Source organism: Corvus brachyrhynchos, unplaced genomic scaffold (assembly GCF_000691975.1).
Source record: "Corvus brachyrhynchos isolate BGI_N302 unplaced genomic scaffold, ASM69197v1 scaffold416, whole genome shotgun sequence".
In the NCBI taxonomy this organism is placed as follows: domain Eukaryota; kingdom Metazoa; phylum Chordata; class Aves; order Passeriformes; family Corvidae; genus Corvus; species Corvus brachyrhynchos.
This window is the reverse complement of record NW_008238439.1, coordinates 1,793,386-1,820,995: the sequence shown is the minus strand read 5'-3', so window position 1 is coordinate 1,820,995 and position 27,610 is coordinate 1,793,386. Positions and strand designations below refer to the sequence as shown.

The 27,610-nt window shown below is 40.9% G+C and overlaps 1 protein-coding gene across 2 annotated transcripts; it reads right to left on the bottom strand.

Moving 5' to 3' along the window:
- Nucleotides 1-5,566: 5,566 nt before the first annotated feature.
- On the bottom strand, nucleotides 5,567-27,608 carry PLEK (pleckstrin). 2 transcript variants are annotated; one of them, XM_017736529.1, is made up of 12 exons: nucleotides 26,839-27,608; nucleotides 24,861-25,262; nucleotides 22,841-23,595; nucleotides 20,306-20,866; nucleotides 19,596-19,751; nucleotides 15,154-15,335; nucleotides 14,025-14,116; nucleotides 12,980-13,164; nucleotides 11,698-11,802; nucleotides 10,021-10,104; nucleotides 9,278-9,347; nucleotides 5,567-8,433 (listed from the first exon to the last, which is right to left on the bottom strand). In XM_017736529.1, exons 4-12 carry the CDS (start codon nucleotides 20,351-20,353, stop codon nucleotides 8,294-8,296), a joined length of 1,062 nt encoding a protein of 353 aa, XP_017592018.1. In that variant the 5' UTR covers nucleotides 20,354-20,866; nucleotides 22,841-23,595; nucleotides 24,861-25,262; nucleotides 26,839-27,608; the 3' UTR covers nucleotides 5,567-8,293. The 2 variants fall into 2 exon arrangements, with proteins under 2 accessions (XP_017592018.1, XP_008633676.1); XM_008635454.2 differs by having other exon boundaries at nucleotides 20,306-20,610; nucleotides 22,841-25,262.
- Nucleotides 27,609-27,610: the final 2 nt, after the last annotated feature.

Below are 27,610 nucleotides of genomic sequence, written 5' to 3'. Positions count from 1 at the left end.
GGCGCGTGGGTTGGCCCCCTGGCCCCCTCCACGGGCCCCGCAGCCACCTGTCCCAGCACCAAAAATGAGACAGAGAGACTCTTCCTCAGGGTTTAATATTCTTAAGTGTGGATCACAGAGGCGGTCACAATTTTAAGTGGCTTAAAGAATTGTCCATATTCAAACTAGCCAGTTGATAGGTTCTGTCAGGTCATGGGGGGAAGCTGTAAGCACTCCTTTGGGAGAATATCACTTCCGAGACTATGCTTGCTAACCCATGACACTGTTCTACTCCTTTCTGCCCCTGCCCCATCTACTCAGCCTCCCACCTCTGCTGCAAGATGGATGTGTTCTCTTCCCTTTAAAGACACTCCAGCAGCGTCCATTGCTCCAACCAGTGGCACTCTTTGCACCACCTGGTTTGGGCTCATCTCTTGCTCCTTCTACTTGCCAACAAAAGCCACTGAAATGCCAGCAATAGGAAGATTGTATCAATGCCTAAATTAGCACTCATATGTGGGTGTCCTTCCTCAGAGAGCACCCTCAGCAGCTAAGACCACACATTTAAAGCCCACACCACCCCAGGGCGCACATTAGCTACCCTCACACCTTGGTGGCTGGTGAAACCCTTTTTCCGCTCCGGTGTTTACCTCTTACCCATACGTTTTTGCAGAAGTGCAAAGTTCTACTTTTGCAAACCCCATTGACCTTCCCACTGCATTCCCATGCCACTTTTATGCCCCTGCTTGGAAGGTGTCAGCTGCAGAAAGGTGCCCGAGGCATCCATCACCCAGGCCTCCCATTAGCCATGTGGCCTTCCTGCCATTCACCTTCCTGCCCATCCAGCTTTCCTAGGATACAGAGGCCTTTGGAGAAAGCACATTAAATTAGTGTGTGCAGAGCTGTTTGCAAATGTTTTCTGCCCACACAACTCAACGATGCAACAGGGGCTTAAACCTGCCAGGCTTCTGTGAGGAAAAAAGGCTTCCCTTCTGCACAAAACCCCGTGAACTGCTGCACGGCTGGATATCAAAAAGACCAGCACTGAGGCTCAGCCAGAGGGCCCCCCCCGATCAGCATTTTATTTCTGCACCTCCAAAACCACCTGTGGTGTTTTTAATAATACCTGTTGGTGTTAGAACCTTCTTTGCAACTACTCACTGTTGCAGTGCTCCATTTTTGAAGTGAGCAGCTGACAGTGTGGCTTTATTTCATCATGGTGCAGGATGTGGCTTTGGGTCATTGCCAGTAACAGACTAAATGAAAAAGCATGCACGAGATAATTAATCACCACGGACTTTTAATCAGACCACTCAAATTTCAAGGCTAATTTTGTCAAGTGTTTCTGCCAATAGGCAGATACATGCAGATAGTCATGTCTTTATCCTGATCATCTCTGGAAGGTACCAAGTGACAAAGTTATCCCAGCTGAAGACAGAACAGTTGAGCTCAGGACTGGGATCAGCTCATTCAGCCCACCAGAGCTTACAGGAAGACAATAAAAGCATGCAGCTGGGAGGACTTAGGTGGCGGTGGTGTTATTTTTTTTACTTTCCCTCTAAATGAACTTGGAATGAGGTATATAGGATTCTCAAGAGCATGTTGACACTTGGCAATTGATTTTCACCATATTGCTTGTTCAGAAAAGTCCATCTCCAAAACCACAGAAGAAATCACCTGCTGCATTTAACACCTCAAGTCAGCAGCAGCTTCTGATCAGCACAATGCTACGAATTGAGTGTTGGGGGCTGGGAGGGGTTCAGGCCTCACTGCTAAGGGCTAGACCCACTTCTGCTATTCTGGTAAACCAAAAACCCAAGCTACAACTGTGAGAGAAGAAGGAGGGAGATGATGGACTGCAAACTCAGAGATGCTGGAGGACCTAACAAGATGAAACCCAGGAGGATAATACTGGCACAGTTTGTTGCAGTCTCCCCCAACTCCTCAGAATCAATCACCCTGTCCAGCACTGCCAACCCATGCCCAGCAACTCTGGATTTACAAAGCCAGAGGGGAATAAAACCTAGTCTGCTAGAGCATGCAAACTAGGTACAACATTAGCTGGTTTTGACTCATGTTTAAAAATGTTGTCAAAACTACACATGTTGGTTTTAATGCACAGTCCTTAAAAACCTTAAGAGGCAAAGGAGCTGCTGTTTCCCAATCCAGGGGTATTGACTGCATGGACTGTTTTGTTGCTGAGATACCAGACACTTCGAGCAATACACAAAGGCTTCTCCAGATGCCACAGGACATCAGTGGCCATGAGATAATGTATCAGTCATAGCACAAAATACTGCTTTTAAACACTTCTGTGGTCTCAGAATGCCAAAACCAAAAGATGCTGCTAGCTGCCTACTGGAAGATTCAGCTTGAAGACTTGAACCAAAGGTACAGTTTGAGCAAGCTGGGAACAGAGAGAAAATTCCATCAAACAAACCAGCCATCTTAAGCCTTTAATTCTTATATGGGAAAAAGGAAAAGTTGAGAAAGATGAAGTATTTTTTTTGCAGCAACAGTATCTAACAACTAATAAATGAAATATTACAATACCCCGTAAGAGCTTTACTTGTCTGTTCCACTGAAGGAATATTTCAATAGCTTCCACTACTTTTACATGACATTGCTAAAGAACAAGAGCACTGAACAAATATAGCTGGGAGATCCTAACACCTAGGTTTCAGCAGGTACACTATATAGCTGTTTAACAGCATAGCAAATGACAAAAACATGCCTAAAGTCACCTAGTGTGGCTAACCAAACAAAACTGGCTTTTCTAATGCACCTTTATTTTTGAACGTCACTGGTCTTTAGACAATTTTTTCACGAACTTATATTGCTCTTTAAAGTCATTTTAACATGCAGCTCATCAACCAACATGTGTACTTAGAGATAGTAACACTAGGGACCTGCTCAAACAGGGACATTATAACAGCACCCAATACCCATAGAGCAACCTACATATCTATGTACAGCTTGTAAGTATGAGGAGATGAGAGGAAGTTTTTACTGTTTTAAGGGGGTGACTAAAGAACACATGGTATGTTGCAGCAATTCTAAAATGACACTAGGCATTTATGTTTTCTCATCCAAGATCCACTCTATGATGCCTAAACGCAGAAACACAAGCTCTCTTTTATGATATTTAGGTCAAAATAGTTATAAGAAGAAGGATATGGGGGAGGGGAGAAGAGAAGAAAGAGAAAATTGAAGATGTAACTTGGGAAAGAAACTGTTACTTTAACTAAAAATATTAAGAGAAACCCAAACCAACAAACCAACGTTATTTTACCAATTGTATACCAGAATCATGAAATACTTCCTTTAAGCAAAAAACTGCATAAGAGTGTTAAAAGCCTGATATGTAACTCTTCCTATTATTCAAAAATATCTCACATGTGCATTGATTTTGTTACTGTACTTTAACCATCATGTACTTTAGAAACACAGCAAATTAAGCTCCCAAAAGCAGGTCACCTACATACACATATAGCAGAAGCAATGAAGGACAAAATAGATGGTTTCTTGATTTTCTTTTGATATACTTTGGTGATTAAGAAAGGATTTTCAGACTTTTCCTTATGATATGGAAGCAGGTACATGAAAAGACAGATCATACATTGATTTATATAATTGATACTCTATTAGTCTGCAATAGGCTGTTCTAGTATATTTGATAAAGAGAGAGGGGCTAATGGCAATACTCTAAGAAGAGAGTTCTCTATGTCATTTTTATAACCATTTGAGGATGTAGGAAGATTTGGGTGTCTAGTTGTTTGGGATTTTTTAATTAAACTAGTCAATACCCAGGTCCCTTTCCTCTCCATTGATCAACCCAGTTTTTTAATATTCAAAATTTTGGTGAAAGACATATTGAAGGCAAATTTTAAAAAATACTAACATCATCTCTCTCCCTTTCAAATGCTGGAAGCAAAATTCCATTAGTTTTTTCAGCATTTCCCTTTGATTATTTTCTTCCCTCCTGCTCAGTCATCTTTTAATGAGTTGAAGAAAAGGAGGGAAAGACATCTTAAAGTCTTAAAAGACAAAAGGTTGGAGCAATCTTAAAAGAAAGGCAGAGTCTATGCAGGAAAGTGAAGAGTTTTACTGTAGCCCATTACATTTAATAATGCCAGTGAAGCATGAAAAGAAGCATTTTACTCAGCTTTCATACAGTCTTACTCTCCCTTTCACTGCACTGGAAGGAAAAAAAACATTAGGCAATCTGCAAGAACCAGAAACAAAGTGCGGAAAGCCACAGTTTTGGTTCTAAATGCAAAGCAGGAAGTCCTGTGTTCTAATCAAAAAACCCCCCCCAACCTTATTTTGAAGCGAAATAAGAAGTTCTATTTCAAGAAGTCTGATGAGTAACAACAAAAGAAGAACCTTGTTTTCTGTCAGAGTTCACCGTGAACACAGAAAATTCTCTATACATCAATGAGAAGACCATAGTTCACAAACAAAAAACACATGCACTTTTCAAAACTGAAGGCACCCACAGAAATACCAACAACCTGCAGAGGACTCTTATCTACTCATTTTGCTTTTTCAAGTTCCTCCTATAGTCTCCTACAGTTTTAAAAGGTACAAACTGAAAAAGAACAACCAAAAAATCCAACTCATCCCCACCCCAGTACCATCCCCCAAAAACTCCCACCCTACTTAAATGTTTTTGGCCCCCATAAAAGAAGATTATTTAAGGAATTTTTATCTGGATTTCAGTGCTGCCCAAGCTTGAACTCAGAAAAAGTGGAGGCACATTACAAACAGTGAAAAGCACTAATCAAGAGCCCTGTGAAGCAAGTTGTTTAAACTTAAAGTAACTTCTCAAATATTTGAGAACAAATTAGGGGCAGAAAATAGGTATTTAACATTTGTAGTAAAGTGAACTCTAAGCCAAAGACAGAAGAGGTACTACTGCATTGAAGAGTTATATGTAATACTGCAAAAAGAAATGAAAATAAAAAGTTGTCTAACAGAGAGGTTTGACAGTAAACATTAGGTACCTCAGAGGCCTTAACTAGTTTTTTCATCTTTATGAACAAACTTTGATTAAATATTACTAAATAAACTGTTGTATTACTAAAACACATTTTTAGTAGACCTTTCACACTTTCTGTTAACTATTCTTTCAAATAAAAAGCAAAGACAGCACACTGCAAAGAAAAGCACCAAAATAACTACACTTATCAACATAGTTGTATCAACCTTACCCTTCAGAAGAACGCTGCGGGGCAGGGAAAGTACACATCTCTTTGAAAAAATGCTACAGACATATTAAGTCCAAACTACCTCCATATGTGTTGTTTGTTGGATTATAAGAAGTAATAATAACTGTAGCTGAGAGTTTGTTAGGCTGGGGTTATTATTTTTTCAGCATCTGTGTTGGTGGTTTGCTTTGTACTGTTTTCTTTTAAACTTCATTTTAAAATGGAAGTAGGAGCGCTGTATCTGTGTGGGTGTTTTTATGGGTGCATGGTTATTCAACATTCCCTATTAACTTTTCTGTTTCTGTTCCTTTCTTCTTTGCCTCTGTTTCGTGAGTTCTTTTACTCAGAGTTTGGATTAAAACGCAGGAGACACAGAGTTGTTCTTCGGACTCAGATGTTTATTGTTTCTTATCTATGGTACAGCTGCATGGAATGTGCCTCTAAGTTAACAAGGTGGAAATGGCCCCCGAGTTCTACTTTCCAAGGTCTTTTAAAGCCCGAATTACCCAATTATGGAATGCCAACTAATTTATTTTTACTTATAATCCAATAACTAATCACTCATGTTCTGCACTGTGGGTTTTTTGAACCAATACCAGATCACCCAGGCTTGTGAAGAAGGAAGAACTAACCTACACCCAAAATCCTCCATCTTGTTACATATATATTACTATATCCCAGAAACCTAAATTTTCTGAACCCAGGGTTCCAACAATTCCCAAAAATCTGACCCTGACTGTAGTAAGCATGTAATCAGTGTTCTAGGGGAGGGAAATCTGTTCAGTGCAAGTTGTGGCAAGACAAACATGAACTTAAGAGGATATTTATATTAGATTATATTATACAAGTCTTTCAGTAACTGAAGATTATAAATACAATCTTTATCCACAATGGCTTGTTTATTTTGCTGTCCTTTAGACTAGTTCTTTTTTTATAAGTAAAAAAGAAACTGATGTAGTAATTGCTGAGGGCACAGTAGAAGTGTGATATAAATAATTAGAGGGGGAAAGTTAGAGGAAGCATGACACATGTAGGTCTGCTCTTCTGTTTTCTCCCTTTTGTTTAGTAGTTACTTGCACAAAGCTGGCTCTCTCTTCTTTGTGCCAGTATTCAGGATCTGTGCCTGTTCCATGCCTTCTGAGTTACTAGGCGGCTTCATCATCTCTGATGGACGTGTAGTTGCTTTTTAATAGTGAATTCCCTTGGACAAGATCTCACTGCTGCCAAGAAGCAGAGGCACCTACAAACCCTTAAAATGTGTCTTCTGAAGCACTACCTGTGAGATTACAGACTCAGTATAGGATGGTACAAACTTCAGAGCTCTTCCATAAACATACTGACTAGCATCCCCTGCCTGAGAAAACACCATTCATCGGTGGACAGCCATACCCTGGACTGGGCACAAGTTAAAATGATAAGGTAATAGACTGGTAAAACATTTTAGTTTTATTAAAAAGCGGCAGTCATGTCCCTCCTTTGTTAAGGTGGACAAGTTTCTGTTGTTTGGTTGTGTGGGGTGTTTTTTTTCTACTTTTCTGTGCCCCTGGGTATTTTTGGGTTAGTGAGCTCTGAAAGCAAAAATAAGCAGTGACAAGCAGCAATTATCAAGAAAGCAGGCTGAGCAAACAGTGGATCTTTTTACCATCACTCTTCCTTCCTCAGAATGACACATCAGACTTCAGTGATCCTGTCAGCTTGCATGAGAGACAGGAAATGTCTGCCAGAAGCCGATTTCTGCTGGCCAATTTAAGTGGACATGGTGATGAAGTGTCCCAGCTTGCTGTTCCTGCAAGGCTGTGTTTTCTTTGGGATAAGTAACACAAGGCAACAGGGCTTCAGGCTCATTAGCTCAGCTACAGGTATAATTAAGCACAACTGAAAAGAAGCTTTAGCTCTGCATTTATTTTAAGATGGAAGAAATCCCAGTAAGAATTTGTATGGATAAGGGACCTTATGAGATCTATGAACAGAGTTTTAAAGGTTTTGAAGTTTACTTGCACTCAAACATCAGTCTGTACCAGGAACAGTCTACATGCAGGATCTGCCAGTAACTTGATTTTCAGCTCCAGAGTTTAAGACTTAGAAGTTTGTTTGATATATGGTCAGAAAAAAATGCAAGGATTAATCAGGTGAATTGACCCTATTAAATAAAAACATTTAGTTCAGTTACAAGCACAAGGTTTCTCTTATATTACTAAGGCACAGAATCAAGGACTGAGTATGGTGCTGGAAGTTAAAAAAGGAAAACCTAATCAAAACTACTTCAATCAATAGTTCAAGCAAGCAACCCATGCATCCTTTCCCCTCTCCTGCAAGATTCTTAATTCAAATAGTGTACAGTACCTGACAACCCAGCATCTGCTTTGTAGACCTAAATAAAGGGAAACAATGGTCCAAGGGCAGATTCTTGTGGAGAAATTTAGCAAGAGTTAAAATTGGGTGATACAGAGTTTGAAGCAAGATTGCTTTGTCTTTGAAATACTGTGGAAAGAGACTTTTCCTCATACTGCTGTCATGGAGTTGCACTTGGTTCCACATGGTGTTTCCATAGTTGTCTGCATTCTTTCCTCTCTTAATGCTGACAGATTATAAAGGAATGGATCAGGTTTCGAAGTGAGTTAACTTTTTTTCCTTAAATCTATGGCATTATTTGTATAAGTGAACAAGCAGCAACAAGATCTGGTAAAGAAGAAAGTGTAAAACTTGTCTGGAGAAGATTGAAATACACGAAAATCCTGAAACACATCACAGGTTGAAGAGGGTGATTAATTGAGGTCCTCTCTGTCAGTGGTATGACCCTGTCCCCTGTTAATGGTGAGATTCCCACTATCAGCTGTGGTAACAGGTACAACCTTCTCAAGCTAGACTGATTACTCTAAGCAAAACACTAATATGGCATGTTCTATGTTATAATTTAGTAAAATATTACCATAACACAAGTGGAAAAATGTTAGTTTGTTAGTACCCACTATAGAATTGAAACTTCCAACCAGTCCTCACCCCCAACACACATTTGGGATGATACTGCTTTCTCTTGGTGAAATGCTAAATTCTGTTTTGAATAACTAATTTAATTTGTTAGTCTTCTTATTAGAAGATCATCTTCATTTACCAGTCCTAGCAACTGACTGGATTGCTTTGATCCACTCTGTACGCTCTGTGGATGAGGCTGCTTGCAAGTAATAGTGGATTTCATTTGCTGTGATGATTTCAAAGAGGATGTTGTCAGCATCATACTTCTTGGCTACAGGGAAAAAGTAAGAAAGTCAGCTATGAGAGAAAAAAGTCTTGCACTTTCCATGTTTTCTCCTTTACACACTGTAAGGGGATCTCCTTTCTTTCTACAGCTGAGCCTGATCAGGTCTTCACAAAGACTGGGTCCAAGAGATGGGTCTCTCTCTCAGAGAAACCACTCATGAATTCTGCACATTTCACCTTCAGGAGTCTCTGGTTAGTTGGTCTCAGATCATGGAAGGATCTGCAATCCTGCAGACAGATAATATTTCCAAACCCTCCCATGCCTGGCCAGCTACAAAAACAAGATGTTTGAGAAAATGTCACATCCATCTCTTTCTTTTCTGAGATGCCAACAAACTTTCTTGCTGGATATGATAGCCAGCCTCTCCTGTGGAGAGGAGAATGCATGAAATTAATGTTTCTTGGCCCTTGCAGCAACACCATTTCTGTTCCTCCAACTTCTAGCTTTGGGAGAGAAGAGAAGGTGGACAGTAATAATTTGTTGGCATAACCATTTCTAACATAAAGCTTCCATCCCAAATTCATTAACTAAAGAGATCAAACTCAGCTTACTTTGCCTAAAGGCCAGATATTCTAACACAGGGTTTGTGTCATCCTTTTGACCAGCCTTCCCTAAAGGACTGACAATACATAAGATTCCCTGTTGTTACCTTTACCACAGTACCCTTCTCCTGTAATTCAGACAGCAAGAGAGAGACCAGTTACTAGAATTATTGAATCATTGTACATAGATTGCTTTGGAATGAAAAACACTTGTGATTTCAGGCAGATTGAAAGGTGGGGTTTGTACCAAAAACTTATTAGAGAGCTCATTTAATATGGGTCCTTACTGTCTGGCATATCTTCCACTGCTGTCACCACACAGCCTCTCAAGTGAATTGCTCCCAGTGGTTCTTCTCCCTGGGGAGGACATGAAATCAAAATGAAATGCAACAGTTCTGAAACTGTTCACCTGTTAATATATGGCTACATTTCCAGAATAAAAACAAAACCATTTGATTACTTAGTATATGAGACATACTAAGTAATCTCTCACTGTCCCTGAGAGAACAGGGGATCTTCAGTCTATGTGTGACATGGAGAGTTGGGGGTGTGGTAAGGGAAAGGTTTACAAATAAATAGGGAATCTCTTGTGATGTAGAATTCAGGATCTGCAGAGTATTTAGCATGGGAATGGGCCCATTAGAATTACACAAGAAATAGGATGCCATGTCTCCACCTGGCATGGCAAATACCTCAAATATCAACTGCAAAATTAGTGTATTGTGGTCATTTGCATGTAGGACCTAATTTGTTTTGATCAAGGGAGAGTACACATTAATTCTAATTAATCACAGATAAGAGGTGAAAATACAGTTCAGTGTTACTTGTTCCCAGGTCTGGGTGGCCCTTGCCACCCATAAACCATGCTTCACTCTGCTTTTCCACAGGATGGCTAGGCCATGCAAGAACAAACAGTCCCACTGTCCTGCCTGATCTTCCCTGTCACATTCTCATGCAAATACTCCATTCAGGTACTTCTTACAAGGCACTGGATTCAAAAAAACAGGGGAATAAACCAAATCTCTCTTACTCCAGCAGGATCATAATAGTGCAGATATGCAGGATCATCTCTTAAAACGAACTTTCTCACTTTCCAGTTCTTCCTCCGATGTCCCTAGGAAAATTCAAAACCAGGAATGTCATGGAACTGCTTTGCCTGCATGCAAATATTACCCACACATGAGAGGACAGGCAAATACAAAAGGGACAAAACCTGAATATTCTGGAGAGGAAATACTCAGTGGAGTAGGAGTTGTCTACATTCCAATCTTTTGCACAACAACAGGACTATCAAACTGTTTTCTCTTTTTATTTTTTTTGTGCAAAGCAGAAGAGCTTCAACATGGGAGATTCCCCATAACATATCATACAGTCTGGTAGTTATGATATTCTTGTGAGATCTGTGAGAACTGGGTTTAACTGCTTGCCAGAAACATGGCTGCAAAGTGCCTTGAAGGAAGGTACCTTGAATTTATTGGCAAGGATGAGCTGAAAGTCTTTCTGTCCCTGCAAAGATAACAACAAAAAAAAAAATGCTTATCTAGCTTAAACACCCTGGAGGGCTCATGGCTGAGAAACTCAGGCAGAAATATGGATGTAAGTGCCTCATGGCCTCTTTTCATGACTGAAAAGGATGGATGTGGAAAGTTTAGACCTGCTGAAAGCATTTTCAGCAGAAGCAGTGACCCTTCCAAGCAGTGACCCACAACTCAGAGAGGGTGACCAAGTGCAGGCTATCACTGGTAGAAGATTGTCATGAATCACTTCCTCTGGCATTTCAAAATACAAGTTTCTCAATTAGCTACTGTTTGCACGGAAGCTCTTACTAACTAGATTGATGTGAATGTGACAGGGTAAAAAAGCAGCAAGGTGTGGGTCTAATTTCTTCCATTGCTTTTGAGTAATCTGATTAAACAAGAGAAATATATGTGAGCACCACCACTAAGTTTTTAGGCCCTCAAGGACTATTTTAACAGTGCAGGTTCAGACTCAATATTAGGAAACATTTCTTTAGAGAGAGGGTGGTCAAACACTGCAACAGCCTACCTGGAGAGGTGGTCAATGCTCCACGTCAATGTGTAAGAAGCATTTGGACAACAAAACCCTTAACAATATGCTTTAACCTTTGGTCAGCCCTGAAGTGGTCAGGCAGTTGGACCAGAGGATTGTTGCAGGTCCCTTCCACCTGACCCATTTTATTCATTGAAGAATCCTGATTTTGCCTTCAGTTCACTAATACCTGCTTGCAACGGCCTTGGAAACATGACATTCACATTCACTTAAAGTTTTGCTGGAAAGGAAGGTATCCAGTTATCTTCTGTCTTACACATCAAACATTCGTGACTGAAACAACTCCTTTGCTCAGGCATGCTGAAAAAGTCTATGAAAACAGGCAACTGAATCCAGTTGTGTGTCCAGAGGGACACAGGAGTGGCAGCCTTTTTACCTGAGTGCAGTTTTGCAACATATCAACTGTTTTATTTTGTGGCAAGAGCAATAAACCTTGCAATATTTGTCCAGAGTCCTGCTGCCATGCTGCAGCAAGTGTTCCTTCTGCAAAGGCAAGAGGGACAGAGATGAAACCTGCCAAGTATGGAGATGCCATAGGGTAGTTTCTTTCTTACCTAAAGTTTTTAAATGTAAAAGAGTAATCTTGCACCCATGTAATATCATCCTAATAGCAGGATGCAACATGGGCAATACTGACCTGTTTCAGCAAACATCCTTGTTTGACAATTGTGCCTCTGAATTCTTCTTTTAGGACCACATCATCATCACTGGAATATCCCTCACAGAAAAATCCACTATCTGGCTGCAAGACCACAAGAGAAATGTTACAGAAGTTGCACAGTTGCTGCATGCTTATGTACATGTACCAATTTGTATTCTTTTGGCTTCCCTCCATGCTGTTTTTTACCACCCCAAAGAAAATATTATTATTGTTGTGGTGGTGGTGGTGGTTATTGTTATTGTTAAATAATCTAACCTTTTACTGGAAAAGTCCCCCAGTGAAGTTGAGGAGTTCTCATAATCACCATGGAGACATTTCAATGTGAGGTGGGACTATACTTCTATGATACCAAGTCAGACATTGACTTGCTGTGGCCTCCTCACACCACATTGGTATTGAATCAAACTAGAAATAATCTAAAAACAAGCAGGGTACACATGGGCTGCTACAAGAAGCATCCCAGGAGGCCACAAGGCTGCCTTTACCAGCAGTGTCTCTGCTGCACAGGTAAAGTCTCCCTAGCACAAGCACATTTAGGAAAACAAGTGAGTAGTGGGAGAGTCATTTTGCTGAAGCCAAGTGATTCTATGTGGTAAATATAAACAGAATTGTAACACAAATTTATTTGGTTTCAGTTTATGGAAGGCATACATTTTGTTAGCATAAATCCATAAGCAAAATATTTTTCAAACAGTATTTGACTCTGGTATTTCAAGTTCTTCAAATCAGTCCACAGAATATGAAATACTGAATGGAAAAGTCTGAGTATGACACCCAGGACAGGTTACTGGGGGATATTAAAAACTTCTTTGCTCACAGGCTAGCTATGTGTGTGCACACTCCCATTGAGTCAGATTTGATGGCTCTGCACAAAAATGGGTTTGTAGCTTCTGCCACTCTGTGAAGCCTTGTGATAATGAATTTCTCTCTTCCCTTCTATTGAATCATCAGGGAAATAGATGGTTAAATTCTGGTCACCAGTGCAATTACCAGGAACAAAGTCTAAGTTAAAAAGAACCCAGCTTGGTCTCAGCACTCAATTCACACTTAGAAGGGTGCCAGAAAAAAACCTGTCCTGGTTACAACTATTAAAGTGAGCCGCCTCATTCTGAGTATCACAGGAAAAAGACAATTATGATATATTTCTCCATTTCTGTACAATCTTTCCTCCAGGATTTAAGAAGCCCAACAAGAAGCATGAGAAAAGCAGAAGGCTGAGTAAGTCTGAGACAATAAAAAACCAGAATACAATGCTCACAAAGTAATAGTAGGCATCACTGAGATCTAAGAAGCTGGTGTCTGACAGTCCCTCGGCAGCAGCCTTGGACGTATCCCCAGCAGGTTGTAGGTAGCCTTCACTCAAGAGGGAAGAGGCAAGCAGGAGACCTTCTTTGCGATTTCGGATGGAGCTGCTGGACACCAGCCAGTCAATCACACAGGTGCCTGGTTACAAAGGAAGAAAGTATAAGCCACAAACCAAGACAGACATGAAGAAGCATAGAAGTACACTGGAAACAAGCCTACTCCATGTGTTCATCAATCTCCTGAAAAATGTTCTTAGCAACAACATTCGGAGCTAATCTGGGAAGGTTCCTGGTCATCCAGTGAGGCACAGCCTTTCCAGCTAATGACAGGGGCCAGGACAACTCTCAAACACCACTCCTGAGGGAGAAGAGAGCTGGGAGGGGATGCAGGGCTGAGCTGGGAAGCCTCAAAGACGGACTGGGGATTTATGAAGGACAGCCAAGCCTGGAAAAGGCAGCCTTCCAGGCTGCTATGCTACTAACATAAATGCTGTTGGTAACAGGGTGACTTTCATAGAATCACAGAATCATTAAGACTGGAAAAGACTGCCAAGATCAGCAGTCCAACCATTACCCCAACAATGCCATGTCTACCACTGAACAATGTCCTCAAGTGCTGCCTCTATGTGTTTTTGAGCACAAACACAGATTTGACTTGGAGAGAAACAGGAATTACAATGTGACACCATTCAGTGATGAAAAATTCAGAATGGAATAATTCTTCTGTACTTAAGTGTTTCACACAACAATCTACTCAAAAGATTACTTCAATCTTTCTGACCCTGGTTAAATTTCGTCCTTCTCCTTTGTTTACCATGGCCACAACTGAACACTTTTTCAAAATACACCTTTGAAGATCTCCTGGGTTAGTTAAGAAAACATTTGGTTTTCTTCTCAAACTTCTCTGTGCTCTACAGAGCTTAGAGCTGTATAATCTCTTTAGTTTTTCAACTCTGTGCTCCCTTTATTATATGGAATAGAGGGACAGGAGCTCTTTACCTGTAAAGCAGTGATTGAACACTCTTTTATCTTTTTCCAGCTTCAACTCCTTTATTCCCTTTTCAGGATCTTTCATTGAGAGATACAAAGCACTGTGCATAAAAAGAACCACAGAAACTGTTAGCAAATAAAAAGGTTTAGCCAGTTTGTATAATAATGTCATTGTCATTCATGGGGGCTTCATGTTCTGTTAGCACATGGCTCTCTGCAGAGCTGTAACGTGGCTTAGTTTCATCTCTTGCATCCCCTGAAAAATTCAAGTTGCAAAGCCTGGAGGTCTCACTACATTACAATCACAGCTGTGGGAGCAGAGGGTGGAGTGCACAAAGGGCTCACCACATGTCCCTATTTTGAGAATGCAACAACTTGTGGTGACTATAGCGTGAAGAGAGGAACACCCACTGCTGAGGCACCTTTGCAGGGCTCCACAGCCCCAGCAGGAGAGTTTACTGCTGTGCTCTGCATTCACCCAAAGGTCCTGGGCTGAGCAGAAAACCTGTCCTTATCCCAAAGCCTACATTCTCTCAGACAATCTTGGCCCTGGGCGGTTTTACTGTCTTATAAGGAACATTTCAGACTCATTTGTATCTTGGTATTTACAGCTCAGAGAAGGAAAATAAGTCATCCTTGATTTTTAAAAGTACTAACAGATTGCTTCCCTTTATCTCTTCTTCTCCCTTTGCCAGTTTCATGTTCTCTGGCATGTACCACACTCCCCTCACCATCCAAAAACTAGGCCAACATCAGCATTTCTCTGGAGAGCAAACAAAAGGTCTAAAATATTTTTGCAATAAATGATTTGTTGTTTTAAAATGCTTCTCCTGAAGAATCACACTTTGGCTGGGATATCCTCTTGCACTGCAGTATGCCCAGAAATCTCCTATCAGCAAATACCTTTGATAAAAAAGCTTGTTTTGGTAAATGATAATATATTAAAAAAGAGCTTCCCAGTTCTGATTGCTGGCTCATTTCTGACACATTGTACAAACTGAAATTTTTAGTTGTGCAGAAAGGGCTGTGAGAGAATCCATGGACAGACAGGCTCATTGGTCTTCCTGACCAGCGTTACATGTCTGACACACTGACTGCAGATGGAAGTAAATGGGAGAGCAGAACTATGAGAACAAACCTCAGATTGATTGTTTCAGGCAATCTGATAGACTTTCTTGTGGATTTTCTGGCAAACCTTTGGCCTCCATCTATATGATGAATTGCTTTCTTGATATCCCGCACCCAGGCATCTCTCTCCTCCAGGTAGGCAGCTTGAAAAAAATGGTCCTGCTGCTTGGCCACAGTGAGCCTGAAGACAAACTGGAATGATAAATTATGGGAGGGTTTTTTTTTAAGTTAAAAAAAAAGGCTACTTTGGTGTAGCCAGTTGGGAACAATTAAGCTAGTACCACCACAACATACAGCTTACCTATGCCTAAGGACTATGGCAAGTGCCTTAGAGACACAGTTAAATTATAGAAACTCTGAAGAAAACCATGAACAAGCACTGCACATAACTGAATCCTTTTGTTACTTCACTGTGAGTGATCCTGACATTGTGAGCACATCCAAGGTGTGTGGCACCAATACAGCTACTGATTCTAACTTTTACTGGGAAGTTCAACACAGCTGAAAGGCTGAAGCACCCAGCCCCTGCAGGCTTACAGTGGGATGTAAATTTGTTTAATGTTTAGAGACATGTGAACAGTCTGAAGGAGGAAAAATACCCCACATCATATTCAGCTACTGACTCACAAGGGGAAAAAGAGTCATACACTGGAGAGTACCTGAGTATATTTGCAGCCTAGCAAACATTTAACGGCTTAGTAGGGAGATGATACATCCAACCCTTGGCTACACCTTTGGATCACCTATCTAAACACACTAGCAACAATGGAAAGACTGTATTTCCCAAAAATGAGAATAAATCATCTAGTAGTAGTGGTAAACAGATAAATGACACCAACCTGAAAAAAAACAAACCAAACCAAACCAAACCAAACCAAAAACAAAACAAACCCCAAAACCCACCCAACAAAGTTCACACTGTTTGAACTCATTTCCATCCATTGATCTTCTGGATGGAAAATCTGGATCTAATGGTTTCCACTTCCTCTAAAATATAGTTCCCCATGAGTGAAACTAATTTGTTCTGTAGTTGTGTTATAATAAATATCACAGGTTCTGACTCAGCAGGTGTCTAAAAATGCCAAGCTAAGCCACAAGCCAACAGCACGACTTGATGAGGGCAAGGAAAGCAAAGGCTACTGTCAAAAAGCAGCAAATTTACATCAGTGAAATCAACACTGAATGAGTCTGCTGAAGCCCACATTTGTAATTGATACATTTCTAAACATCCCTGACAAGTATCTTCCAAACTATGGCCAACAGGAAAAATTCTGACACCCTGAAATTGTGCAAAGTCCAACTGAATTTCACAGAAGATAGATTTCAAACTTACAAAGCCACGAGTCCTCAAAAATCCATCTCAGACAGAAAAGTAACCATTTCTTATCTGATACTGTTCATATTTCCAACAATACTCACTTTTTCTGTTATGCAGGAAAGACCTACATACTGAAAATCAATGTACAGTGCATAAGAAAAGCAAACAGACAGATCTCTCCAAAGCCCAATATTCAAGAGTCAAGCTTACACTCCAGATTAACAGAATGAAATACCAAAGCACTGACGAGATTTATTACCAAAGGAAAAAGTTATTTTTCTCAAAGAGCTGAGAAGCAACATACAGCAAAATGCTAAAGAAGAGTTTTCATTTTCAGCACATGGAGGAGACTGGCAAAGCCCTTTCTTTTTAGCATTTAACAAAATCAGGCCAGTAAGCTAGACTTCAGGCTTCCTCTGAAATTGGTAAAGATGTTGAGTCTCCAGTCCTAGATGTGACCTAGCGTCCCTCTGACGATGTATATCTGTTTGTGCTTTTGAGAAAATTAGACCATTAGACTAAACTAAATACCAACATTTTAGATAGTTTAAATTGGGAGAGATGAATCTAACTATGAGCAACCAAACATGATAATGCTATTCACAGGAAAACCATGGGGAAAATGGAAAAAGCTGAAGAATATCAGAATTTATGTTACATTAAGCAATGATCAAACATCAAATCAAGGACAGCGAACAGTGGTGAATACATTTTGAAATATAATCTCAAAATATGCAGTTGCAGCTCCTTCTGAACAGCCTTTATCTCTACTTAACAAATCCAAGATTGCTTCCTTTCCCCTCAGCACCTGCATTTTGCAATTGATGTAGTAAACAGAGCATGTTGGTGATGTGCTCTGAGCTTTCAAATGAGGTCCTGGTGCAGATAGACAAGCTGATTCAAAAATTTAACCAGAGAAATATAGAAGTTTGTTTGTGGCCCAATAGTTCCTGCTCCAAACTGGGTCCAGACAAGTGAAACTATATTTAAAACTGACCCAATGAGAATTATCCCACTATTCACCATTCAGAATTCCTGTCCTAAAAATATACTTTCATTTCTAGCCGTATAAACTTAAGAACCAGAATAATTCCCGTAAGAGGAATAACTGTATGCTTTGACTCATAACCACTGAGAAACAAGAATGGAATGCAGAGGCTTTGAATTCAGCAGTACAGTAAAGCTGTAAAATGTCAGATGCAAAAATGAAGATACTAGGTTTTCAAGGAATACATGTAGAAAGTTAGGTTTAATCATATTGGGCAGTAACTACTTGTAAGAACAATCCTGGTGATGGCTTTGCTCATATGAATGAGCATGTGGAATTTTTGACTGTTTGAACAATGCAAATTTTAAGACAAAGTCCACCTCCAGGGCTACTGGTCTATGGACTTGCAGAACAATCTCACCACCTCAACATGGAGAATCTGCTCCAATGCCTGCTGAAGTAATTTGGATTGTTTCCACTGACTTCAGCAAACCCTGCAGCAAATCTCACTTAAGAAAAGCTATTTTGGGTGCCTCAACCCCTGGGTCTCTGATCCTTTCTTTTGTCTGTATTATCCCTCAGAAAAGATTTCAGCAACTAAAATGAAACATAATGTAAAGCTCATTATGTAAACACCTAATGTAAAATGAAACATAACATAAAACTCAGTGCAGCCAAAGGAATGATCCACAGAGACTATCACCTTCCATACAGATACAATGCCCCTTCTGGAGACTAGTACATCCCAAAGGAACCCTTTGGGCAGGTGAGGATCTCTCTCACTCTGCCTTCAGCAGACATCAGATACTTCAGACCTCTATGCCTACTTTGTTGAATGCACATGTGAGGTATTTTTCCTTTATTGTAAATATGTTACTGACATTTCCAAGCAACTGCTATAGACCAATATTGATAGCAGTGCCTTTCTGGGAGTTAAAGAAAAAAAACAAAACCCAACACAAAACTGTCTGGAAAAGAATGCTTTGTGAGAAAAACTTCATTTCTACCATTATAATGGAGGTCTGTGATACTCTTGAACATAGTACCCTTCAATGCCTCATGTATAGAGTAAGCAGTGCCATGCTGAGGCTTGTTAATAAGAGAGTTGGCACAGAAATAACAGCAATCTCTACTCTCTGCCCCATCCTTTTTCTATACTGTCTCAAAGACAGCTTGTAAGTTATCAGCCCCTTTCTCTCAACAGATGTACGTCTAAAAAGACTTAGTAAGAATCAAGGTGGGTTTTTTCATATAAATGCGGGTTCTGCAACAGCAACAACAACAACAAAGAAACAAAGAAGTAGAAGAAAGAAAAGAAGGAAAAAGCAAAGCCAGCAGGTCTAAATCTGACACAAGGGACCCTGATTCCACTTACCACAAAACCTAAGGACAGGTTTAATTATCCTCACTTTACTCATATGAAAAAGTAAAGTTCACTGTCTCAGCAGTCTCTAAACTTTCTATTTTTCTAATGCTCTCACAGAGACTTCTATCTTTAGTCAAGCATCCCTGTGGTAAATTTCTTTAAACTGTAGTAGGATAATGTTCCAGATTCTGCGGGACCCTTTTGTCGGAGGAATTCCTGGGGATGTAATGCCTATTTGACGAAACTGAGTTGATAAAATAATAAATGACTAATGATATGATTCTCTGCTCATATTAGAAATCCTGTTTTACCAACAACTATTTTTCAGGAACCCTGTAACAAAATATGTGTGTCACAGCATTTATCTCCTTCCTGTCTGAGCAAACCAGTTGTTGTTCCTTGACAATAAATAAATTCTTGCCCTGCTCACAAAATATTTTTTATTCACAGCTTTATTCTATGGCAATTAGATTTATATTTAATACAGGACTCATTGCCATTCAGCTGCAAAATGTCTTCACACCAATAAAATTTAGTTCTGCTCTCTGAGACACTCAGAAATTTAATAAAAACCAACTAACCAACCCCCCCCAATGCTTTCTGAATTAGTCCTCTTGAAGTGTCCTGAATTCAAATAGTACACAATTCCAAGCCTGCTTGTGACCTGCAAGTGAGAATCGCCACTAGGATGAGTGATTTGCAACCACCAGCCTTTTGTCCTTTCAGTGCTTCCAGAAGTATAAGTATACTGCTAATTGTTTTTATTAAAAAAGTACTCACCATTCTTTTGCCAAAATCTTGGCATGGGCTGTGAATAGAGCTTCCTTTTAGTGGGATCATCCCTTTGGGACTGTTATCAGCCTTCCGCTTGTAGAATTCAATTCCATCTTCTAAGAGCACAACCCACATTGGCTTCCAGGTATTAAACATGCTGCCCTGCATCAATAAATCCCATATTATGTTCAGTGAATCACTCTTCATGTGATATCCAAGGAATCACCTTCCTATGACCTTCCAGGGAATGTCTGACTGATGCTAAAATAACTACAGTTTGTGTCTCAAGGGGAACATACCACAACCACACCCATCTTACTATGCAGTTAAACATTGTTATTTTTCTGACCACCGTTTATTTCCCCTTGTAGTTGTTCTGCCAATGGAAGCCACTGTGGATTTAAATAAAAGTAAAGACTTTATCCTATAGGATATACCACAAAAGACTCCAGAGCAGAGGTTTCTGTGGGGCAGCAACCACCTTCTCAAGGAATGGATGTGCCCATGGCCCCACACACTGTCTTGAGGCCAAGGTGATGTGACCGCTTTGATCTCACTATTCTTCCTTGATGTTTAACTCAATTAAGTGCAACTGAGTAGGCTATGGCTATTTCCTGTTACCTCTTTGCCAAGCTTTCACAATATGTTTCCCTACATCTTCCCAACTTGTTCAGAGTTAGTTTTCTCTTCCACTCAGTCCAAAACTACCCACTTACCTTCTTAACCAAGTAGCCCTCCCTTATGCGCATCGGTTCTCGCTCCATGGCTTGGACAATCCTGCTCTCGGGTCTATCAGTGCTGGCTGTTGAGTTCCTCTGGCAGCAAAGTCTGTGGGATGGTGTTTTTACAGTACAGCTGTGTCATTTCACAAGTTCCTCTGAATGCTAATCGCAAGCCCATTTCCTCTTCAAGAGTGAAAGATAGGGAAGTGCAGAAGCACATGTCTGCCTCTGACAGCACAGGCAACAGCCTGACAAAACACTTCATCGTATCAAATACAGCCAGCCTTGATGACGGAATCCTGGGAAATTAAATTAGCACTTTAGTGCTCAGTCACAAGAAATTGGGCCCGCTCTGCAAATACATGAACTGTACTAAAACAACAAACAGGGCACTGTGCTGCTGCCTGGTGCATGCCAAATGATTTCAGAGACAGGTTTCTAATGCATCAGTGCTTCCACTTCACCCCGCCTTCCAAGTCTGGCTCCCAGTGGGCAACAATGTGGAATCTGGCAGGAAGGTAGAGGACTCTCACTTGGTTAACGAGGATGCGCCCTCTGCTGACATAAGAAATTTGTTTATCAGACTTGATCAGGTTTTGGATTTTGATGTTTAGGCCGTGCAAAGACGTCAGCTGTCAAATAGGCACAAATGGATTAGACTAGTGCATTACATAAAGCACTGACCGCAAAATGCTTTCTACAAGCATCTTTTACTTGCTGCAGAGCTTGTTTGGCTTTATTTGGGAAAATACAAGGCAAACCCATAGCTTTTCATAAGTACCAGAGTCACAGTCCCTCTTCCCCATATAGAAGAAAGTGGGGGCATATGGGAGGCAATAAGAGGCTGCTTCATGATATCTTGAAGCAGCCTCTTGTGTTCTTCCAAGCACGAGATTCCAAGTCACTTTTGCAGCTAAGCTCACTCAGATAAGTGTTGATTGAGCCCAGGGTGACTCCACCTGTCACCTCTGCCAATTGTAAAGATCCCCAAACAGGGACTTTTCTCACAGACAGAAATTCCTATTCTTCATTTGACTCTCTGTTTGTCTCAGCCTTTACTCAGAAGTCTGACAAGGTCTGTGATAGAGGACCAGAGGGTTAGCAGAGCCCTCAGAGACCTTTTCTAGACATTCCTCACTGATGCCTATTTAGTGGTACTCCCACAGATGAGACTCCACTCCTTCCTTGATTATCTGTATTAATGCTTCACTATCCCAACTGCTGGATGTTTCTCCTCGTTGTCTGAATGGAGATTTTATTTTTCTGGGCTTTTCTCAACTAGTTGCTGCTTAAATGACATATCCAGTCTCTCTGCAGGCAGAGCACCTGTCTGTACCACCTGTTTCAGGTTAAACACTTCATAGTGCATTCTGTCCAAAGTATACCTTTTTGTGATGATTTCGTCTATCACTGAGTTGTTTGGGGTTTCTAAAATCTGCAGTCCCAGTAAATTGTTCGTTTGCTCATGTAAATAATGCTGTTGTAAGGATCTTATAGCTTTGAAAGGCACCAGTTGCTGATCAAGCCAATCATCCATCAGTTTGCAAATCAAAGACTCCATATATTCTCTGGCTGTTCAGCATACTGAATTCAACGAACAGATTTTAAAATATATTAGAGACAGAAACTCACACAGAGCTAATAAAACTGTGTGGTCCTTGGAGCTAAAAGTAAAAATTTACCACTAAAAAGTGATCAAAAACCTTATGTAACTTTTATAGTAGAAAATTCACCTACAAGGTCCAGGACTTGGAATGAACTGAAGATGCTCTGGATTCCCAGAGCAGAGATGATCTAACTGGATTTCTGTGTTATATTTCTGTGAAGGTTCCCTTCATCCCCCGTAAGTCTTAAAAGGATGTTTGATGGACTGAGGAGCTTGTAGAATCCTCCTGTATAATGTCTTTTTTGGTCACTAATTCATTCTTTTTTGCTTTAAGAAGGTGAATTGTTTCCTTATCTTCCCTTTCATTTCAGTGGTTCCATCTTCAGGAAAAGATACTTTTTTTTTTTTCTCCAATTAGATAAATCAAAAACACAGGTCACAGACAACAGCAACTCAAATATCTTTCACTGTGTGGCGGGAAGCCAAATTATGCCTTTATTATCTGCCTTGAGGACATAAATACTTTAGAGCTTGGAGCAATGATTAAACACTGAGTACAGGATCACAGTTATCTCTTCCTTCTGTCTCTACTTCGCTTCCCCCACCTCAGCTCTGAGGAAAGGAAGCCCCATCCCCAGCTGGAAGGCCTTATGGGGAACTAAGACAAAAGAATCTGCCAGTATTTTCCTCTCTGCAGGCATCCTTTCTACAGGTTTTCCTGCTCGCCTGCTCCTGCTGATTCAGTCTTTGTGCTGAATCAGGAGGACAGGGCCGTCCTCCTGATAAATTGATGATATGAGATGACATGGGATAGATCCTCTTCAACAGAATATCTATATATGCCTATACTAAAAAGTGGCTTAATGAAAACAGAAAAGGATGCTGACTCCACAATTTCACAAAAGCTCATTTTTCTCACTTACCTGCATGAAAAGCCTTTGGAGGGATGAAATGTAAATCTAAACACAGTGGCACCTAGCCAAAGGCTCCAGAATTTACCGTTACTACTTATGCTACTCAGTGTCAAAAGAAAAAATAACTTTCATCCAATGTTAGCTGAAGGCAACCACTTTTATAACACTTCTGTGTATTGTTTCTATTTCATCTTCAAAGCTCAGCTGGTCCTTTTGCCCTTCCACTGTGCAAGTCTGAAACAATCCTTTTCTTTAATGCTGAAGTTTGGTTTAATTTATCACACACCATCCTGGGGAAATCAGCACTTCATCTCCCCCCGGGCAGAAACATGCTGATATAGCTGAATCATTCATGTGAGGCAAAATGGTCCTTAAACACAAAGTGGCTGTGGCAGGTGCAAGGGACAGTGTGGACTGTGGATGCAGGTCTTCTTTGTCCAGCCATTCCTAAAGAGCAGCACCAGGCATAAGAGAGAGGAAGAGCTGTATTTCTGCTACCTCTCCATGAAGGGGAGGAAGAGCTTTGTCAGAAAGAGAAAGTAACCTGCAATGTGGAAATCTGCTATAACATATTTTATCATCTCCATTTCTATCTCAAGTAGATAAAGGTGCATGATGTTGGATGAGCCGAATTTGTTACAATATCACAATCTGCAGCAGAGCTGGATATCTTAGCTCAGTTTACTGTTCTTGTACAGGAGAATTTGCTGCTGTATTTCTTCAGAAAATTCTGCTTTATTTTTGGTACTTCAGAATAAAAGTTCCTGCAAGCATTGACAAAAAAAGTGATCAACCATATTTATCTGACCAAGAGATCTACCTGAGAGACTAAGAAGTGTTTATACCAAAAATTGGAACCATATAGCAGCTGCAAAGAAGGCAAGATTCTCAGCTACACCAGCTTCACTGCTCCACAAGCCCTTGCAGAGATGGTTCTAACATGTTTGCTGCACTGTAAATGCCATAAGCCCACCTCATCTGCAACAAAACACATGATCTCTCCATAAATATGTATCGCTACAGCAAATCAAGCTGCATTTCCAGGGGAAATGATAACAAATGTGTTAAAAATAATTGTATGGGAAAAGTTATACACACAAGTGATTTCCAAACCAGATAAAGCTTGTACAAACAAGATAAAGATATTAGCTCTGTCCAGCTAATATTTCAGTAAAAACATTTCCCACTTCTGCACGGAGGCAGAGGGCTCAAAAGAATCAAAGTATTAAACGGAGAGCTGGCAGGTGCAAGCCTTAGCACAGTTCCCTCCATACACGGCTATTTTTAGTGCATGAGAGATTGTGGCTTTGCATGCCCTTCTTGAAAAGAAACCCCCAAACCACAACATTTCCAAATTTTGCACTGTGTTAAGAACTTAATCGAAGAGGGGCAAGCATAAAAAGGCTAATAAAGGTATTACATGTCACCTTAGAAACTAAATGCTGTGGTTTGGCTATCTTAAATGAACCATCTTGTTCTGCCTCAAGGTACATTTTACATATTTAATGATTGTTGAGCTTTGCCATAGGGTTAGTGCATTAGTGAGAAGGTCTGCATAAATGTTAATACTCTAAAGCTTATGCAGTTGACATATCATCATGCCTAGAGAGATCGTATTGAGTACATGCAATCAAGAGACCAAACACATTTCTCCAGAATGTTTTCTAGATAATTTAGACCAGCATAAGGCATAGGTTGTGGTTTATCTGCATGTTGTCTCTTAGCTTTCATTGAACACATCTATCCTCACCTCTCCCCTACAGTAGTTCCCCATCAGTGATACATGCAAGTTATGTTGATGCAGCAGGGAAGGTCTATACATAAGAAAGAGGTCTTGGAGAATGTAGCTTGTATATAGCTCACACATCTTGTAGGATGAGACTTTCATAGTCTTAGGAAGAAAAAGAGGGATAGAACTGCTGGCTGCAACTAACTCACCACTCCCTTCAAAAGCACTAAGGCATTTGCCAGGGCATAGGTGAGTGCTCCAATCTTCCTACCCCAAGGGAAATGAATTAGCTTAATGTACCTTGCTGACTCCACACAACGGACTGGGAAGCCTCAGCTGCCAGCGGAATGAAAAGTAGATTTGGGGGACTGAAAAAAACCAAACCAAAACACACACAAAACTAAACAACCTCCCCCATCCCAAATAAACAAACAAAAAACCAGAAAAACAGTTTTACAGTTTACAAAGACATTATATATTGTAGTCCCACCCCTCAAATGTAGGTGTAGAGAATGGGGGAATCAACACAACTTTATCTTTTTGTTCCCAGAAGTAAATTGCTACTGTGGCTTGGAAGAAATAGGACTTTGTCCTAAGTCTATGATGATTTACTTAGCTTTGAATCTTGTAAATGTCAGCAGGTTTACTCTGTGCTCCTGGCAAAAGCAGACCAACTCTTTCTTCCTTCAGGTATTTTGATCCCTACAGAATATCAAGAGAATAACATCAGGTAATGTAGCAGCCTGAGGTCTGGGACCCATAGAAAATCCCCATGGGGGCTGGAAGGGCCTAGGTTTCTCTATCCAGGGCCCATCCCACAGCATCAGGCACCTTCATTGGGATGGGTTGAGGTCAAGCCAAGTATTCAATATGCAGATCGAGGTCAAGGGCATCCATGGCTGGATATGTCTGTGGCAGAGCTGGAGACCAGCAGTCCTAAGCATAATTCAGGAAGGGCATGAAAACCAGGATTGAGCTAAAACTGGGCCCATGGGCAGCCCCAGATGAGGCTGGTCAGGGACATTAAGGTGGGCAGCAACAAAACTAACCTCCCAGAAAGACTTAGCAAAGGCAACCCTTTCCCTTGATCTATACTGATAAGAGCATCTGGTGGGATCAGATAAGTAAATGTATTAACACAAGTGAAATTACTAGATCAATCAAAAGAAAGTCATTGCCTAAATTAAGAATTTCTTCATAAATGTTCTACTCTTACCATGTTACATTTGCATATGGTAAAACAGTTACTATGCATACACAATCTGTAATATGATGTTTTTTTAGTTTTCCCTCATGTTTGCCCAATAGTGGTCAGGGATAAAGTCCCAGTCTGAGCTGTGTTCATAGAAAGATAATCATTCAGGCTGAAATAATATGGGAAAAAACCCTCGTTATAGATCTGACCTCTCATGTACTTGGGAAGCTAATTGCAATCAATGTCTTCAGCTACACACAATTTACTACAACATGATATATCTGGCCCATGAAGCAAGTAAAACTGATCCCTGGCAATGGCCATTACTCTTCACACACCACTTTAAGTGATACTATCAGATTCCACACAGGCTAGGCCTCTGTGGTTTCATACCAAATTACATTTAAACTTACAGAAGGGGGATTTGCTGCAGGCAAAACTTCCAACAAGCCACAAAGTGCAGCAGTTCCTGCAGAATGTAATGCAAAACAAGATTTCTCTTGTAGTGAGGAAAAGAGACATGGAGAAATGTACTGGGGGTGGGTGTTGTTTGTTTTTGTTTTGTTTGTTTATTATTTTTGCAGAGATACACAGTTGTGAGAGACAGGGATCATATCCCTGCCCTTATAATTGTAGAAGCCTGAATGGCTGAACACATTATGAAGCCTGTGTTTAGCTGGTACCCTAAGCAAGGGATATCCAGTAGGATTTTTGTTTGTTGGTTTTTTTTTTTCCCCCCCAGAGCTTTTCAGCAAAATGTGTTCTTTTGCTTCAAGTTCATAATAAAATTAAATCACTAAATAGCTTGCATGCATAAGGAAATGCAGCTGGGCAATGCTGCTACCATTTGGCTTAGTTTACATTACACCACCACATGTACATCCCAGCCTCAGAAAAACAAAGAACAGGTTAGGTCCAGTGTGACATGGACCTCTGAAATTCTCCTAACAAAACCATTAACTCTGCCATAATGTCCAAGCAAAAAATATATCCATGGCCCAAGGCTTGTGTCAGACAGAAGGATGCTACAGTTCTAACAGCAAACAAGAACAAATAAAAAAAGAATGGAAAAGACGCACAAACCTGCCTGGGTTAAAGCAGTCTCAGTTAGATGGGAATGAGAGACACTGAGAGTTGAATTATGGTATATTGTTCAGTTTCAAAGATCTTTGTTCTTGAACAAACAGCACCAGCCATATGTAAAGAGTAGTATTAGACTTAAAGATGTGAGATTCTGATCTTATAGTGCAATTACAGTGTGTGGGGTTTTTTCTATTCAAATAAGAGGATTGCAATGAAGTGATTAAAAAAATCCCAAGAGAAACCTTGGCCTACTGATGTTAACTGTTGACCTCAGGGAGCAAGAAAGTGACCCTCAGTCCAGGCGTGGTGACTCAACAAAGCCTTTTGCTGCACAGGGAGAGAGAAGAGCCAGAAAACCACGTCTTTGCTGTCCGCCCTCCCCTCCCTCTCGGGCAGCTCTGGCTCCTCCGTGCCGCCACACAGATGTTTCAGCCTACCCCAGAGGGCTCAATCAACCCTCGGGAGGCGTTTCCCGTGTGAGGGGGTCTGGGGGGTGATCAGGAGGGCTCCCCTGGGCCGGGATCCCGCGGAGGAGCCCGCGGGGCGTACCCTCCCCGCGCCGCTGTCCGCGCCCGTGGTGCTGAACGGCGGCGCCTGGGCCGGGCCTCTCTCCTCCGGGACGAACCGCGGGATTAAGGCTGCAGTAATCGGGGCCGGATTAACTCCCTGGAAACCGGCTGCAATTTGAGCAGCTGCAAATGTCCCCCAAACCGGGATATGGGGCGGGGTGATGAAGTGGATGGCGGGGGAGGAAGAAGAGGGGGGAAAGACA